General features: G+C 44.7%; 1 protein-coding gene across 1 annotated transcript in view; it reads right to left on the bottom strand.

The window, feature by feature from the left end:
* The window catches only part of EFR3B (EFR3 homolog B), a 100102-nt gene that overhangs the window by 61703 nt on the left and 20379 nt on the right, over window positions 1-18020 (bottom strand). Inside the window, exons 2-6 of the mRNA XM_086875407.1 lie at window positions 17884-17960; window positions 14792-14919; window positions 10921-11071; window positions 9407-9528; window positions 1532-1681 (exon numbers count right to left, since the gene is read on the bottom strand). Of these exons, the coding sequence (XP_086731533.1) occupies window positions 1532-1681; window positions 9407-9528; window positions 10921-11071; window positions 14792-14919; window positions 17884-17960 (628 nt within the window). The remainder of the gene's footprint in view (window positions 1-1531; window positions 1682-9406; window positions 9529-10920; window positions 11072-14791; window positions 14920-17883; window positions 17961-18020) is intronic.

Raw genomic sequence — 18020 nt, 5'->3', positions numbered from 1 at the left:
CCCACATCCCACAAAACTCCCCAGAACTCCCCAAAAAACTCCCAAAAAATCCCTAAAAAAACCTCAAAAAGGCCTCAAAAAATTCCCAAAAAATCCCCAATAAATCTCAAAAAAAAATCCGAAAAATCCTCAAAAAGTCCCAAAAAAATTCCCAAAAAATCCTCAATAAATCTCAAAAAAAATCTCAAAAAAATTCCCCAAAAATCCTCAATAAATCTCAAAAAAAATCTCAAAAAAATTCCCCAAAAATCCTCAATAAATCTCAAAAAAATCTCAAAAAAATTCCCAAGAAATCCTCAAAAAACCCTCAAACGATTCCCACGAAATCCTAAAAAAATCCACCAAAAATTCCCCAAAAATGCCCCAAAATCCACAAAAAATCCACAAAAAATTCTCAATAAATCCCAAAAAAATCCCCAATAAATCCCAAAAAATCCCCAAATTTTCCAGAATTTTCCTGGAATTCCCGGAATTCCCACCTGGGCTGTGGCTGTGGCTGCTGGAGGTTGAAGAGGAGGGCGGGGACGATTTTCTCCGTGTGCTGAGGTTCCCACATCCCACAAAACTCCCCAAAACTCCCCAAAAAACTCCCAAAAAATCCCTAAAAAATCCTCAATAAATCCCAGAAAAATCCTCGAAGAATCCTCAAAAAATCCCCTTAAAATCCCCCCAAAAATCCCTGAAAATTCCCCAAAAAATCCTAAAAAACCCCACAAAATTTCCCAAAAAATCCTCAAAAAATCCTGAAAAGATTCGCAAAATATTCTCAATAAATCCCAAAAAAAAAAAAAAAAAATTCAAAAAAAATTCCCAAAAAATCCCCCAAAATCCACAAAAAATCCTCAATAAATCCCAAAAAAATCCACAAAAAATCCTCAATAAATCCCCAAAAAAATCCTCAATAAATCCCCAATAAATCCAAAAAAATCCCAAAAAATTCCCAAAATTTCCTGGAATTCCCGGAATTCCCACCTGGGCTGTGGCTGTGGCTGCTGGAGGTTGAAGAGGAGGACAGGGACAATTTTCCCCATGTGCTGAGGTTCCCACATCCCACAAAACTCCCCAAAACTCCCCAAAAAACTCCCAAAAAATCCCTAAAAAATCCTCAAAAAGGCCTCAAAAAATTCCAAAAAAATCCCAATAAATCTCAAAAAAAATCCCAAAAAATCCTCAAAAGGTCACAAAAAATTCCCAAAAAATCCTCAATAAATCTCAAAAAAAATCTCAAAAAAATTCCCCAAAAATCCTCAATAAATCTCAAAAAAAATCTCAAAAAAATTCACAAAAAATCTTCAATAAATCTCAAAAAAAATCTCAAAAAAATTCCCAAGAAATCCTCAAAAAACCCTCAAACGATTCCCAAGAAATCCTCAAAAAATCCACCAAAAATTCCCCAAAAATGCCCCAAAATCCACAAAAAATCCACAAAAAATTCTCAATAAATCCCCCAAAAATCCCCCCCAAATCCTCAAAATTTCCCAAAAAATCCCCCAAATTTCCAGAAATTTCCTGGAATTCCCGGAATTCCCACCTGGGCTGCGGCTGCGGCTGCTGGAGGTTGAAGAGGAGGGCGGGGACGATTTTCTCCATGTGCTGAGGTTCCCAGATGTTGGCCTGGAGCTCGTCCTGCACCGTCTTGCGCACGACGCCCTGGAGCCCCCGGATCCCCGACATCCGGATCCTGCCGGAGCCAAAATCCCGGGATTCCGCGGCCGGATTTGGATCCAGGAATTCTGGGAAATCTGGGAATTCCTAAATCCTTTCCCTGTCCTAAAAATCCCCGGATTTCCTGCTCCGATCAGCTGGAAAATCTCCCTGGAATTCCCAGCTCTGGCCAGAATTCCCGGAATTCCATGGAAATTCTGGACAGGGATGTGCTGAGAGATTGGGAATTTGGGGAATTCTGGGAATTGTCCCTCCTTTCCCAATCCCAAAATCCCATCCCTGCTCCAATCCATGGAATCAGACAGAAAATTTCCCTGGAATTCCCAGCTCTAGACAGAATTCCCAGAATTCCATGGAAATTCTGGAGAGGGATGTGCTGAGGGATCAGGAATTCTGGGAATTCTGGGAATTCTCCATCTTTTCCTGATCCCAAATCCTTTCCCGATCCCAAAATCCCCGGATTTCCTGCTCCAATCCATGGAATCAGACAGAAAATCTCCCTGGAATTCTCTGGCCAAAATTCCGGGAATTCCATGGATGGGAATGTGCTGAGGGATTTGGTTTGGTTCTGGGAAATCTGGGAATTCCTAAATCCTTTCCCAATCCCAAAAAATCCCTGGATTTCCTGCTCCAATCCATGGAATGAGCCGGAAAATCTTCCCATAATTCCCAGTTCTGGCTGGAATTCTGGGAATTCCTTGGAAAACCTGGATAGGGATGTGCTGAGGGATCGGGAATTCTGGGAATTCTCCATTTTTTCCTGATCCCAAATCCTTTCCCGATCCCAAAAAATCCCAGGATTTCCTGCTCCAATCCATGGAATCAGCTGGAAAATCTCCCTGGAATTCCCAGCTCTAGACAGAATTCCCAGAATTCCATGGAAAAGTCTGGACAGGGATGTGCTCATGGACTTGGTTTGACTCTGGGAGTTCTGGGAATTCTGGGAAATCTGAGAATTCCTAAATCCTTTCCCAATCCCAAAAATCCCCTGGATTTCCTGCTCCATTCCATGGAATGAGCCGGAAAATCTTCCCATAATTCCCAGTTCTGGCTGGAATTCTGGGAATTCCTTGGAAAACCTGGATAGGGATGTGCTGAGGGATCGGGAATTCTGGGAATTCTCCATTTTTTCCTGATCCCAAATCCTTTCCCGATCCCAAAAAATCCCAGGATTTCCTGCTCCAATCCATGGAATCAGCTGGAAAATCTCCCTGGAATTCCCAGCTCTAGATAGAATTCCCGGAATTCCATGGAAAATTCTGGACAGGGATGTGCTCATGGACTTGGTTTGACTCTGGGAGTTCTGGGAATTCTGGGAAATCTGGGAATTCCTAAATCCTTTCCCAATCCCAAAAAATCCCAGGATTTCCTGCTCCATTCCATGGAATGAGCCGGAAAATCTTCCCATAATTCCCAGTTCTGGCTGGAATTCTGGGAATTCCTTGAAAAACCTGGATAAGGATGTGCTGAGGGATCGGGAATTCTGGGAATTCTCCATTTTTTCCTCATCCCAAATCCTTTCCCGATCCCAAAATCCCGGGATTTCCTGCTCCAATCCACGGAATCAGACGGAAAATCTTCCCATAATTCCCAGTTTGGGCTGGAATTCTGGGAATTCCTTGGAAAACCTGGACAGGGATGTGCTGAGGGATCGGGAATTCTGGGAATTCTCCATTTTTTCCTCATCCCAAATCCTTTCCCGATCCCAAAATCCCCGGATTTCCTGCTCCGATCCACGGAATCAGCTGGAAAATTTCCCCAGAATTCCCATTTTTTCCCTGTTTTTCACTTTTTTTCCCTGATTTCCCCCCCTTTTTTTTTCCCCCACTGACTTTTCCTTTTTTTTCCCATTTTTCCCCTTTTTTCCTCCTTTTCCACCCTTTTTTTTTCCAGTTCCTTTTCCCTTTTTTCCCCATATCCCCCCCTTTCCCCATTTCCTGCATTTTCCCACGGTTTTCCCTTTTTTCCCCCATTTTTTTCCCATTTTTTCCCCATTCTTTTCCCGCCATTTTCCAACCGTTTTCCGTCTGTTTTCCAACCGTTTTCCAGCCCTTTCCCGACCATTTTCCCGGCTTTTTTTCCCGCCATTTCCTGCCCGTTTCCCGTTGTTTTCCCGGGCATTTTCCCATTGTTTTCCCAGCTTTTTTTCCATTGTTTTCCAATTATTTTCCCATTGTTTTCTGTCATTTTCCCAGTCGCTTTCCCATTGTTTTCCCATGGTTTTCCAGCCATTTCCCGGCTGTTTTCCCATTGTTTTCCCACTGTTTTCCCAGACGTTTTCCCATTGTTTTCCAGCCGTTTTCTGGCTGTTTTATCAGACATTTTCCCATTGTTTTCTGCCTGTTTTCCCCGTTGTTTTCCCATTGTTTTCCCAGCTGTTTTCCAGCTGTTTTTCAGCTGTTTTCCCATTGTTCCCCATTGTTTTCCCATTGTTTCCCATTGTTTCCCCATTGTTTCCCATTGTTTCCCATTGTTCCCCATTATTCCCCCATTGTTTCCCATTGTTTCCCATTGTTCCCCATTGTTCCCCATTGTTCCCCATTGTTCCCCATAGTTCCCCCATTGTTCCCCATAGTTCCCCCATTGTTTCCCCATTGTTCCCCATTGTTTCCCATTGTTTCCCCATTGTTTCCCATTGTTCCCCATTGTTCCCCATTGTTTCCCCATCGTTTCCCATTGTTCCCCATTGTTTCCCATTGTTCCCCGTTGTTTCCCATTGTTCCCCATTATTCCCCCATTGTTCCCCATTGTTTCCCATTGTTCCCCATTGTTTCCCATTGTTCCCCATTGTTCCCCATTGTTCCCCATTGTTCCCCATTGTTCCCCATTATTCCCCCATTGTTTCCCCATTGTTTCCCATTGTTCCCCATTGTTTCCCCATTGTTTCCCATTGTTTCCCCATTGTTCCCCATTGTTCCCCCATTGTTTCCCATTGTTCCCCATTGTTTCCCATTGTTTCCCCATTGTTCCCCATTGTTTCCCATTGTTTCCCATTGTTCCCCCATTGTTTCCCATTGTTTCCCATTGTTCCCCCATTGTTTCCCAGCAGTTTCCCATTGTTTCCCCATTGTTTCCAATTGTTTCCAGTTGTTTCCCCATTGTTCCCCCATTGTTTCCCATTGTTTCCCATTGTTCCCCATTGTTTCTCATTGTTTCCCATTGTTTCCCATTGTTTCTCATTGTTTCCCATTGTTTCCCATTGTTTTTCATTGTTTCCCCATTGTTTCCCAATTGTTTCCCCTTTGTTTTCCCATTGTTTCTCATTGTTTCCCAATTGTTTTCCCATTGTTTCCCTCATTGTTTTCCCATTGTCTCCCCATTGTTTCCCCATTGTTCCCCATTGTTCCCCATTGTTCCCCATTGTTTCCTGACTGTTTCCCCATTGTTCCCCATTGTTTCCCATTGTTTTCCCATTGTTCCCCATTGTTTCCCTTTGTTCCCCATTGTTCCCCATTGTTTCCCATTGTTTTCCCATTGTTCCCCATTGTTTCCAATTGTTTCCAATTGTTTCCCATTGTTCCCCATTGTTCCCCATTGTTTCCCATTGTCTCCCCATTGTTCCCCATTGTTTCCCTTTGTTCCCCATTGTTTCCCATTGTTTCCCATTGTTCCCCATTGTTTCCCATTGTTTCCCCATTGTTTCCCATTGTTCCCCATTGTTCCCCATTGTTCCCCATTGTTCCCCATTGTTTCCCATTGTTCCCCATAGTTCCCCCATTGTTTCCCATTGTTTCCCATTGTTCCCCATTGTTTCCCATTGTTCCCCATTGTTCCCCATTGTTTCCCATTGTTCCCCATAGTTCCCCCATTGTTTCCCATTGTTTCCCATTGTTCCCCATTGTTTCCCATTGTTTCCCATTGTTTCCCATTGTTCCCCATTGTTTCCCATTGTTTCCCATTGTTTCCCATTGTTTCTTATTGTTCTCCGTTTTTTCCATTGTTTCCCCATTGTTTCCCATTGTTCCCCCATTGTTTTCCATTGTTTCCCATTGTTTCCCTGCGGTTTCTCATTGTTTCCCCATTGTTTCCCATTGTTTCCCATTGTTTCTTATTGTTCCCCGTTTTTCCCATTGTTCCCCATTGTTTCCCATTGTTCCCCATCGTTTCCCATTGTTTCCCAATTGTTTTCCATTGTTTCCCATTGTTTCCTCATTGTTTCCCATTGTTTTCCTCATTGTTTCCCATTGTTTCCTCATTGTTTCCCATTGTTTCCTGGCTGTTCCCCCATTGTTTCCCATTATTTTCCCATTGTTTCCCCATTGTTCCCCGTTGTTTCCTGGCTGTTTCCCCATTGTTTCCCATTGTTTTCCCATTGTTCCCCATTGTTTCCCCCTTGTTTCCCATTGTTTCCCCATTATTTTCCCCGTTGTTTCCCCCTTGTTTTCCCATTGTCTCCCCATTGTTCCCCATTGTTTTCCCAGCCGTTTCCCATTATTTTTCTATTCTTTTCCCATTCTTTTCCCATTGTTTCCCTGTTATTTCCCATTCTTTCCCCATTGTTTCCCATTGTTTCCCATTATTCCCCCATTGTTTCCCATTGTTTTCCCATTGTTTCCCATTGCTCCCCCATTGTTTCCCATTGTTTCCCATTGTTCCCCCATTGTTTCCCATTGTTTCCCATAGTTCCCCCATTGTTTCCCATTGTTTCCCATTGTTTTCCCATTGTTTCCCATTGTTTTCCCATTGTTCCCCATTGTTCCCCCATTGTTTTCCCCTTGTTTTCCCTGTTGTTTTCCTGTGTTTTCCCAGCCATTTCCCCATTGTTTCCCTCATTGTTTCCCATTGTTCCCCATTGTTTTCCATTGTTTCCCCATTGTTCCCCATTGTTTCCCATTGTTTCCCATTGTTTTCCCATTGTTTCCCATTGTTTCCCATTGTTTCCCATTGTTTCCCCATTGTTTCCCATTGTTCCCCGTTGTTTCCCATTGTTCCCCATTGTTTCCCATTCTTACCCCAATGTTCCCCATTGTTTCCCATTGTTTCTCATTGTTTCCCATTGTTTCCCATTGTTTCCCATTGTTCCCCATTGTTTCCCATTGTTTCTCATTGTTTCCCATTGTTTCCCATTGTTTCACATTGTTTCCCATTGTTTCACATTGTTTCTCATTGTTTCCCCATTGTTTCCCATTGTTTCCCATTGTTCCCCATTGTTTCCCATTGTTTTCCATTGTTTCCCCATTGTTTCCCGTTGTTTCCCCATTGTTCCCCATTGTTCCCCCATTGTTTTCCCATTGTTCCCCATTGTTCCCCATCGTTCCCATTGTTCCCCATTGTTTCCCCATTGTTTCCCCATTGTTCCCCCATTGTTTCCCATTGTTCCCCATTGTTCCCCATTGTTCCCCATAGTTCCCCCATTGTTTCCCCATTGTTCCCCATTGTTTCCCATTGTTTCCCATTGTTCCCCATTGTTTCCCATTGTTTCCCATTGTTCCCCATTGTTTCCCATTGTTCCCCATTGTTTCCCATTGTTCCCCATTGTTTCCCATTGTTTCCCATTGTTCCCCATTATTCCCCCATTGTTCCCCATTATTCCCCCATTGTTTCCCCATTGTTCCCCCATTGTTTCCCATTGTTTTCCCATTGTTTCCCCATTGTTTCCCGTTGTTTCCCCATTGTTCCCCATTGTTTCCCATTGTTTCCCATTGTTTCCCATTGTTCCCCATTGTTCCCCATAGTTCCCCATTGTTTCCCCATTTTTCCCCCATTGTTTCCCATTGTTCCCCATTGTTCCCCATTGTTTCCCATTGTTTCCCCATTGTTCCCCATTGTTTCCCTCATTGTTTCCCATTGTTTCCCCATTGTTTCCCCATTGTTTCCCCATTGTTTCCCATTGTTTCCCATTGTTTCCCCATTGTTCCCCATTGTTTCCCCATTGTTCCCCATTGTTTCCCATTGCTTCCCCATTGTTTCCCCATTGTTTCCCCATTGTTTCCCATTGTTTCCCCACTGTTTCCCCATTGTTTCCCATTGTTACCCATTGTTTTCCCCGTTGTTCCCCCATTGTTTTCCCCGTTGTTTCCCTGTTGTTTTCCCATTGTCTCCCCATTGTTTCCCATTGTTTTCCCAGCCGTTTCCCATTATTTTTCCATTATTTTTCCATTCTTTTCCCATTCTTTTCCCAGCTCTTTTCCAGCCATTTTCCAGCCATTTCCCCATTGTTTTCCCTTTTTTTTTCCCAGCCATTTTCTGGCCATTTTCCCATTCTTTCCCCATTGTTTCCCTGTTATTTCCCATTCTTTCCCCATTGTTTCCCATTGTTTCCCATTGTTCCCCCATTGTTTCCCATTGTTTCCCCATTGTTTCCAATTGTTTCCAGTTGTTTCCCCATTGTTCCCCATTGTTCCCCCATTGTTTCCCATTGTTCCCCATTGTTTCTCATTGTTTCCCATTGTTTCCCCATTGTTTCTCATTGTTTCCCATTGTTTTTCATTGTTTCCCCATTGTTTCCCATTGTTCCCCATTGTTTCCCATTGTTTCCCATTGTTTCCCATTCTTTCCCCATTGTTTCCCATTGTTTCCCATTGTTCCCCCATTGTTCCCCCATTGTTCCCCCATTGTTTCCCATTGTTTCCCATTGTTCCCCCATTGTTTCCCATTGTTCCCCATTGTTCCCCATTGTTCCCCATTGTTTCCCCATTGTTTCCCCATTGTTTCCCATTGTTCCCCCATTGTTTCCCATTGTTTCCCATTGTTTCCCATTGTTCCCCATTGTTTCCCCATTGTTTCCCATTGTTTCCCATTGTTTCCCATTATTTCCCCATTGTTTCCCATTGTTCCCCCATTGTTCCCCCATTGTTCCCCATTGTTCCCCATTGTTCCCCATTGTTTCCCATTGTTTCCCATAGTTCCCCCATTGTTTCCCATTGTTTCCCATTGTTCCCCATTGTTTCCCCATTGTTTCCCATTGTTTCCCATTGTTTCCCATAGTTCCCCATTGTTCCCCCATTGTTTCCCATTGTTTCCCATTGTTTCCCATTGTTTCCCATTGTTCCCCATTGTTTCCCATTGTTTCCCATTGTTTCCCATTGTCTCCCCATTGTTTCCCCATTGTTTCCCGTTGTTCCCCCATTGTTTCCCATTGTTCCCCATTGTTTCCCATTGTTTTCCCTATAGTTTTCCCATTGTTTCCCATTGTTCCCCATTGTTTCCCATTGTTTCCCATTGTTTCCCATTGTTCCCCATTGTTCCCTGTTGTTTTCCCATTGTTTTCCCATTGTTCCCCATTGTTTTCCCATTGTTCCCCATTGTTTCCCATTGTTCCCCATTGTTTCCCATTGTTTCTCATTGTTCCCCATTGTTTCCCATTGTTTCCCATTGTTTCCCATTGTTCCCCATTGTTTCCCATTGTTTCCCCATTGTTTCCCGTTGTTCCCCCATTGTTTCCCATTGTTTCCCATTGTTCCCCATTGTTTCCCATTGTTCCCCCATTGTTCCCCATTGTTCCCCCATTGTTTCCCATTGTTTTCCCTATAGTTTTCCCATTGTTTCCCATTGTTCCCCATTGTTTCCCATTGTTTCCCATTGTTTCCCATTGTTCCCCATTGTTTCCTGGCTGTTTCCCCATTGTTTCCCTTTGTTTCCCCATTGTTTCCCATTGTTTCCCCACTGTTTCCCATTGTTCCCCATTGTTCCCCCATTGTTCCCCATTGTTTCCCATTGTTCCCCCATTGTTTCCCATTGTTTTCCCGTTGTTTTCCCATTGTTTTCCCGTTGTTTTCCCGGCGGTTTTCCCGGCTCGGACCTGGCGCGCACGTCGGGGTCGGCGTGGCCGGAGTGGCACATCTCGCTGAAGCGCGACACGAAGAAGTCGTAGCTGCGGTGGTACGAGGGCGTGTCCTCCTCAATGTTGGCAAACTTCACAAACTGAACGGGAAAACCGGGAAAAAAAAAAAGCTGGGAAAAACACCCGGAATCGGGAATTCTGAGGGTTCTTTTCCTGGGAAAAAAATAGCTGGAAAAATCGCCCGGAATTCTGCTCCAAATTGGGAATTTTGAGGGGTTTTTTTGAAAAAAATTGCTGGGAAAATCGCCCCAAAATCTCCTGGAATTCTGCCTGAAATCCCGCCAGGAATTGGGGATTTTGAGGAATTTTTTGGGAAAAGATTGCCAGGAAAATTCACCCCCAAAATCACCAGGAATTCCACCCTGAATTGGGAATTTTGAGGGGTTTTTTTGGGAAAAAAATTGCCAGGAAAATTGTCCCAAAAATCATCTGGAATTCCACCCTGAATTGGGAATTTTGAGGGTTTTTTTGGGAAAAAAATTGCCAGGAAAATTGTCCCAAAAATCATCTGGAATTCCACCCTGAATTGGGAATTTTGAGGGTTTTTTGGGGAAAATTCGCTGGAAAAATTGTCCAAAAAGTTGTCAAAAAAATCGTCAGGAATTTCACTCTGAATTGGGAATTTTGAGGGTTTTTTTGGGAAAAATTGCTGGAAAAATTGTCCCAAAAATATCTTGGAATTCTACCCTAAAATGGGAATTTTGAGGGGGTTTTTTGGAAAAAAATTGTCCCAAAATCTCCCGGAATTCCACCCTAAATTGGGAATTTTGGGTCAGCAGATCCCAGGGATTGAGCTGGCTTTCCCAGCCAGTTTTCCTTGGATTTCCACCACTTTTCCCAAAAATCCCACAGATTTCCCACCCAATTTCCCTTGGAATTCCGACACTTTTCCCAGAAATCCCTCAGATTTCCCACCCAATTTCCCTTGGAATTCTGCCTCTTTTCCCAAAATTCCCAGTTTTTCCAGCCGGTTTTCCTTGGAATTCTGCCACTTCCCTGGAATATTCCCAGATCTCCAGCCAATTTCCCTTGGATTTCCACCACTTTTCCCAAATTCCCACAGCTTTTCCAGCCGGTTTTCCTTGGAATTCTGCCACTTTTCCCAGAAATCCCTCAGCATTCCCAGCTCATTTTCCTTGGAATTCCACAACTTTTCTGGAATATTCCCAGATTTTCCAGCCAGTTTTCCTTGGAATTCCGCCACTTTTCCCAAAATTCCCAGAGCTTTCCCAGCCAATTTTCCTTGGAATTCCCCAACTTTCCTGGAATACTCCCAGCTTTCCCACCCCATTTCCCTTGGAATTCCACCCTTCCCCCCCAAAACCCCCTCCATCCCTTCATTCCCCCAAATAAAACCCCCCCTTAAAAAAAAAAAACAAAACCATTTTGCCTCAGTTTCCCCTGGGAATTCCGGGGTGGGGATTTTTCCCCCGGGATGGGAATTTTTTCCCGGGATTTTTCCCGGCACTCACGGAGTTGGTTCCCAGGATTTGGAGGTCGGGCTTTTCCGACTCCAGGAGTTTGGCCACCATGGTGAGGAAGCTCTGGACGAAGAGGTTGATGCTCTGGCAGTGGCAGGCCAGCAGCAGCTGGTCCAGCGCCTCCATGGCCACGCACACCGAGCTGAGACCCCGCGGGGCGGGAGGGAAAAACAGCCCGGATCGCACCCGGAATTGTGCGGGAACGATCAGGGAATTGTGAGGGAAATGTGAGGGAATTTTTGGGGAATTATCGGGGAAATATTGGGGAATTATTAGGGAATTAATGGGGAAATAATTGAGAATTATTGGGGAAATATTGGGGGAATAATCAGGAATTATTGGGGAAGTACCCTGGAATTATTGGGGAATTATTGGGGAATTATTTGGGAATTATCAAGAATTATTGGGGAATTATTGGGGAATTATTGAAGAATTACTGGGGAATTATCAGGGAATTATTGGGGAAATAATCTGGAATTATCGGGAAATTATTTGGGAAATAATCAGGAATTATTGGGGAATTATGGGGGAATTATTTGGGAATTATCAAGAATTATTGGGGAATTATTGAAGAATTACTGGGGAATTATCAGGGAATTATTGGGGAAATAATCTGGAATTATTGGGAAATTATTTGGGAAATAATCAGGAATTATTGGGGAATTATTGGGGAAATAATCAAGAATTATTGGGGAATTTTTGTGGAATTGTCGGGGAATTATTTGGGAAATTATTGGGGAATTAATCTGGAATTATCGGGGAATTATTCGGGAAATAATCAGGAATTATTGGGGAATTATTGGGGAATTAACCCAGAATTACTGGGGAATTGTTTGGGAATTATTGGGGAATTATTGAGAAATTATCGGGGAAATATTGAAGAGTTTTTGAGGAAAAAATTGGGAATTATTGGGGAATTATTGGGGAATTATTGGGGAATTATTCAGGAATTATTCAGGAATTAATCTGGAATTATCGGGGAATTATTGAGGAAATAATCAGGAATTCTTGGGGAATTATTGGGGAATTATTGGGGAATTAACCCAGAATTATTGGGGAATTGTTTGGGAATTCTTGGGGAATTCTTGGGGAATTCTTGGGGAATTATTTGGGAATAATTGGGAAAATATTCTGGAATTAACCTGGAATTATTGGGGAATTATTGGGGAAATATTGGGGAATTATTAGGGAATTGTTGGGGAAATATTCTGGAATTAACCTGGAATTATTGGGGAATTGTTTGGGAAATAATCAGGAATTATTGGGGAATTATTGGGAATTATTGGGAATTATTAGAGAAATAATTGGGAATTATTGGGGAATTGTTTGGGAATTACTGGGGAAACAATCAGGAATTATTGGGGAATTATCTGGGAATGATTTGGGAATTATTTGGGAATTATCCTGGAATTATTGGGGAACTATCAGGGAATTATTGGGGAATTATTGGGAATTAGCCTGGAATTATTTGGGAATTATTCAGGAATTATTTGGGAAATACTTGGGAATTCTTGGGAAATTAACCCAGAATTCTTGGGGAATTCCTGGGGAAATATTCTGGAATTAACCTGGAATTATTTGGGAATTAACCTGGAATTATTTGGGAATTAACCTGGAATTATTGGGGAATTGTTGGGGAATTATTGGGGAATTATTGGGGAATTATTCAGGAATTATTCTGGAATTATTCAGGAATTATTCAGGAATTATTTGGGAAATACTTGGGAATTCTTGGGAAATTAACCCAGAATTCTTGGGGAATTCTTGGGGAATTATTCGGGAATTATTCTGGAATTAACCTGGAATTATTGGGGAATTATTTGGGAAAAATTGGGGAATTTTTCTGGAATTAACCTGGAATGATTGGGAAATTATTGGGAAATTATTGGGAAATATTCTGGAATTATTCAGGAATTATTTGGGAATTTTTCTGGAATTATTAGGGAAATTATTAGGGAAATATTCCGGAATTATTCTGGAATTAGCGAAGAAATTCCCCTGGGAAAAGGGGGAGAAATTTGGGAATTTCCTTGGGAAAAGGGAGAAGAAATGGGAATTGGGGAGGAATTCCCTGAGAAAAGAGGAAATTGGGAAGGAATTTTCTGGGAAAAGGGGGAAAAATTTTGGGATTTGGGAAGGAATTTCCCGGGAAAAAAAAAGGGGAAAAATTTGGGAATGGAGAAGGAATTCCCTGGGAAAAGAGGGAAGAATTTGGGAAGGAATTCCTTGGGAATATTGGAAGGAATTTGGGAAGGAATTCCCAGGGGGAAAAAAGGGAGGAATTTGGGATTTGGGATGGAATTTCCCTGGGAAAATGGGGGGAAAAAAATAGGGATTTGGGACAGAATTCCCTGGAAAAAGGGTCAGAAATTTGGGGATTGAGAAGGAATTCCTTGGGAAAATGGGGAGGAATTTGGGAAGGAATTTTGTGGGAAATGAGTGAGAAATTTGGGATTTGGGATGGAATTTCCCTGGGAAAATGGGGGGAAAATTTGGGAAGGATTTGGGAAGGAAATATTTGGGATATGGATCCGGGATGGGATCCGGGATGGGGATCCAGGATATGGATCCGGGATCAGGATCCGGGATGGGGATCCGGGATGGGGATCTGGGATCAGGATCTGGGATCAGGATCCAGGATCAGGATCTGGGATATGGATCTGGGATGGGATCCGGGATGGGGATCAGGGATGGGATCTGGGATGGGATCCGGGATGGGGATCCGGGATGGGGATCAGGGATGGGGATCCGGGATCAGGATCTGGGATGGGGATCTGGGATCAGGATCCAGGATCAGGGATATGGATCTGGGATGGGATCTGGGATGGGGATCCGGGATGGGGATCCAGGATCAGGATCTGGGATGGGGATCTAGGAAGGGATCTGGGATGGGGATCTGGGATGGGATCTGGGATCAGGATCTGGGATCAGGATCTGGGATGGGGATCCAGTGGGATGGGGATCTGGGATCTGGGATCAGGATCTGGGATATGGATCCAGGATGGGGATCCGGGATCAGGATCTGGGATGGGGACCCAGGATATGGATCCACTATGGAGATCTGGGATGGGGATCCGGTGGGATGGGGATCCAGGATGGGGATCCGGGATGTGGATCTGGGATGTGGATCCAGGATGGGGATCCGGGATATGGATCCGGGACAGGGATCAGGGATCCTGGATTCGGGATCTGGTGGGATTCTGGATCCGGGACGTGGATCCGGTAAGATGGGAACGGGGTTCCGGGATCAGGTATCCAGTGGGATTCGGGATGTGGATCTGGGTCCGGGATCCGGGATTCGGGATGTGGATCCGGGATTTGGGATCCAGGATTCGGGATTCGGGATGTGGATCCGGTAAGACGGGGATGGGGATCTGGGATCCGGGATCCGGTGGGATTCGGGATTCGGGATGCGGACCCATATCGGTGTTGGTCGACGTCGCAGATCTCAGGATGGGGATCTGGGATGGGGATCCGGTGGGATGGGGATTCGGGATATGGATCTGGGATGGGGATCTGGGATTCGGGATTCAGGATCCGGATCCGGTAAGACGGGGATGGGGATCTGGGATCAAGGATCTGGGATCCGGTGGGATTCGGGATTCGGGATGCGGACCCGTATCGGTGTCGGTTGACGTCGCGGATCCCAGGATGGGGATCCGGGATCGGGATCTGGGACCTGGATCCGGGATGTGGATCCGGGATGGGGATCCAGGATGTGGATCCGGGACAGGGATCAGGGATCCCAGATTTGGGATCTGGTGGGATTCAGGATCTGGGATCCGGGATGTGGATCCGGTAAGACGGGGATCCGGGATCCGGGATCCGGTGGGATCCGGGATTGGGGATTTGGGATGCGGACCCGTATCGGTGCCGGCCGACGTCGCGGATCAGCCGCTCGGACAGGTAGGCTCCGATGCGATCCAGTTTCTCCGGAGCCGAGAGCGCGTAGAACGTCAGCTTCTCCATGTTGCTCTTCACCAGCCCATCCTGCCCGGCATTCCCGGGAATTCAGCGGGAAAAGGGATCGGATCCAGCCCGCGATTCCCGGGAATTCAGCGGGAAAAGGGATCGGATCCTGCCCGGCATTCCCAGGAATTCAGCGGGAAAAGGGATCGGATCCGGCCCGGCATTCCCGGGAATTCAGCGGGAAAAGGGATCAGATCCGGCCCGGCATTCCCGGGAATTCAGTGGGAAAATTGCAGCCCCGGGGGAGGATCCGAGGTGTTCCCAAGGAATAATCCCGGGAATGATCCTGGGGTGTTCCCATGGAATGATCCCGGTTATTCCCAGTTATTCCCATGGAACAATCCCCGATATTTCCGGTTATTCCCATGGAATGATCCCAAATATTCCCAGATATTCCCATGGAATGATCCCAGGTATTCCCATGGAATGATCCCAGGTATTCCCAGCCCATGGAATGATCCCCAAATATTCCCAGTTATTCTCATGGAACAACCCCAGATATTCCCCGTTATTCCCATGGAATCATCCCAGTTATTCCCATGGAACGATTCCCACTATTCCCAGTTATTCCCATGGAATGATCCCAAATATTCCCAGTTATTCCCATGGAATGATCCCCGATATTCCCAGTTATTCCCATGGAATGATCCCAGAAATCACCATGGAATCATGCCAGATATTCCCACAGAATCATCCCAGTTATTCCCATGGAATGATCCCCAAATATTCCCGGTTATTCCCATGGAACAATCCCAGCCATCCCAATTATTCCCATGGAATTATCCCAAATGTTCCCAGACATTCCCATGGAATGATTCCCGATATTCCCATGGAATGATCCCAAATATTCCCAGTTATTCCCATGGAACAACCACAGATATTCCCGGTTATTCCCATGGAATGATCCCAAATATTCCCAGATATTCCCATGGAATTATCCCAAATGTTCCCAGTTATTCCCATGGAATGATCCCAAATATTCCCAGATATTCCCATGGAACAATCCCAGATATTCCCGGTTATTCCCATGGAATTATCCCAGTTATTCCCATGGAACGATTCCCGCTATTCCCAGATATTCCCATGGAATGATCCCGGGGATTCCCGGATATTCCCATGGAATTATCCCTGATATTCCCAGTTATTCCCATGGAATGATCCCAAATATTCCCGGATATTCCCATGGAACAATCCCAGATATTCCCGGTTATTCCCATGGAATTATCCGTTATTCCCATGGAACGATTCCCGCTATTCCCAGATATTCCCATGGAATGATCCTGGGGATTCCCAGATATTCCCATGGAATGATCCCAGATATTCCCAGTTATTCCCATGGAACGATCCCAGATATCACCATGGAATGATCCCAAATATTCCCAGATATTCCCATTGGGAATTATCCCAAATGTTCCCGGATATTCCCATGGAACGATCCCAGCTACTCCCCATTATTCCCATGGAATTATCCCAGATATTCCCAGTTATTCCCATGGAATGATTTCCGATATTCCCATGGAACGATCCCAGATATTCCCAGTTATTCCCATGGAACAACACCAGGTGTTCCCAGATATTCCCAGACATTCCCATCAAATGATCCCAATTATTCCAAGTTATTCCCATGGAATGATCCCAGATATTCCTGGATATTCCCATGGAATTATCCCAAATGTTCCCAGACATTCCCATGGAATGATTCCCGATATTCCCATGGAATGATCCCCAAATATTCCCAGTTATTCCCATGGAATGACACCGGGTGTTCCCAGATATTCCCAGTTATTCCCATGGAATTATCCCAGATATTCCCGGTTATTCCCATGGAATTATCCCAAATGTTCCCAGTTATTCCCATGGACCAATCCCAGATATTCCCAGATATTCCCATGGAATCATCCCAGCCATCCCAATTATTCCCATGGAACGATTCCCGCTATTCCCAGATATTCCCATGGAATGATCCCGGGGATTCCCGGATATTCCCATGAAATGATTCCCGCTATTCCCGGATATTCCCATGGAATGATCCCAAATATTCCCAGATATTCCCATGGAACAATCCCAGATATTCCCAGACATTCCCATGGAATTATCCCAAATATTCCCATGGAATTCCCATGGAATGACACCGGGTATTCCCAGATATTCCCATTGAATGATCCCAGATATTCCCGGATATTCCCATGGAATGATCCCAAATGTTCCCAGTTATTCCATGGAATGATCCCCAAATATTCCCAGACATTCCCATGGAATGATCCCAGTTATTCCCATGGAATGATTCCCGCTATTCCCGGATATTCCCATGGAATGATCCCGGGGATTCCCGGATATTCCCATGAAATGATCCCGGGGATTCCCAGCCCATGGAATTCCAACCCAAATCCCAAATTCCCAATCCCAGATCTCGAATCCCGAATCCCCAAATCCCTGAACTCCAAACTCCCAAATTTCCCAGCCTGGAATCCCAAGTTCCAGAAGCCCGAAGCAGAAATTCCCAGAAAATCCCAAAAATTCCTCAAATCCCAAAATTCCGACTCCAAATCCCAAATTTCCCAATCCCAAATCTCAAATTCCAGAAATTCCCAGGAAATCCCCAAAATTCCCCAAAATCCCAAAACCCCAAATCCCAAATTTCCTGAATCCCAAAGCCAAAATTCCCAGAAAATCCAAAAAAAATTCCCAAAAATTCCCAGCAAATCCAAAAAAAATTCCCAAAAAATCCCTAAAAATGCCCAGAAAATCCCCCAAAATTCCCAAAAAATCCCAAAAATTCCCCAAATCCCAAATTCCCCAAATCCCAAATTCCCAACCCCCCCAAAATTCCCAACCCCCCAAAATTCCCAACCCCCGCTGAGGAATTCCCAGGAAAATCCCCTCCCTCCCCGCCCTTTTCCCATGGGAATTTTCGGGCTGGGCCATTCCCAGAATTCCCAGAATTCCCAGAATTCCCAGAATTCCCAGAAAATCCTCGGGAATCACCTCGGGATCCTCGGGGAAGATGTTGTCCACCAGCCGCTTGTAGCGGGGCCGGAGCGCTCCGCAACAGCCGCAAACCCCTGGAAAAACGGGAAAAATCCGGGATCAGGAAATCCCAAAGAATTCCCCCCCCCAAAAAT

The sequence above is a fragment of the Cyanistes caeruleus genome, chromosome 2 (assembly GCF_971803275.1).
Source record: "Cyanistes caeruleus chromosome 2, bCyaCae1.hap1.1, whole genome shotgun sequence".
In the NCBI taxonomy this organism is placed as follows: domain Eukaryota; kingdom Metazoa; phylum Chordata; class Aves; order Passeriformes; family Paridae; genus Cyanistes; species Cyanistes caeruleus.
The sequence above is the reverse complement of the archived record's forward strand: the minus strand, read 5'-3'. Positions and strand labels throughout refer to the sequence as shown.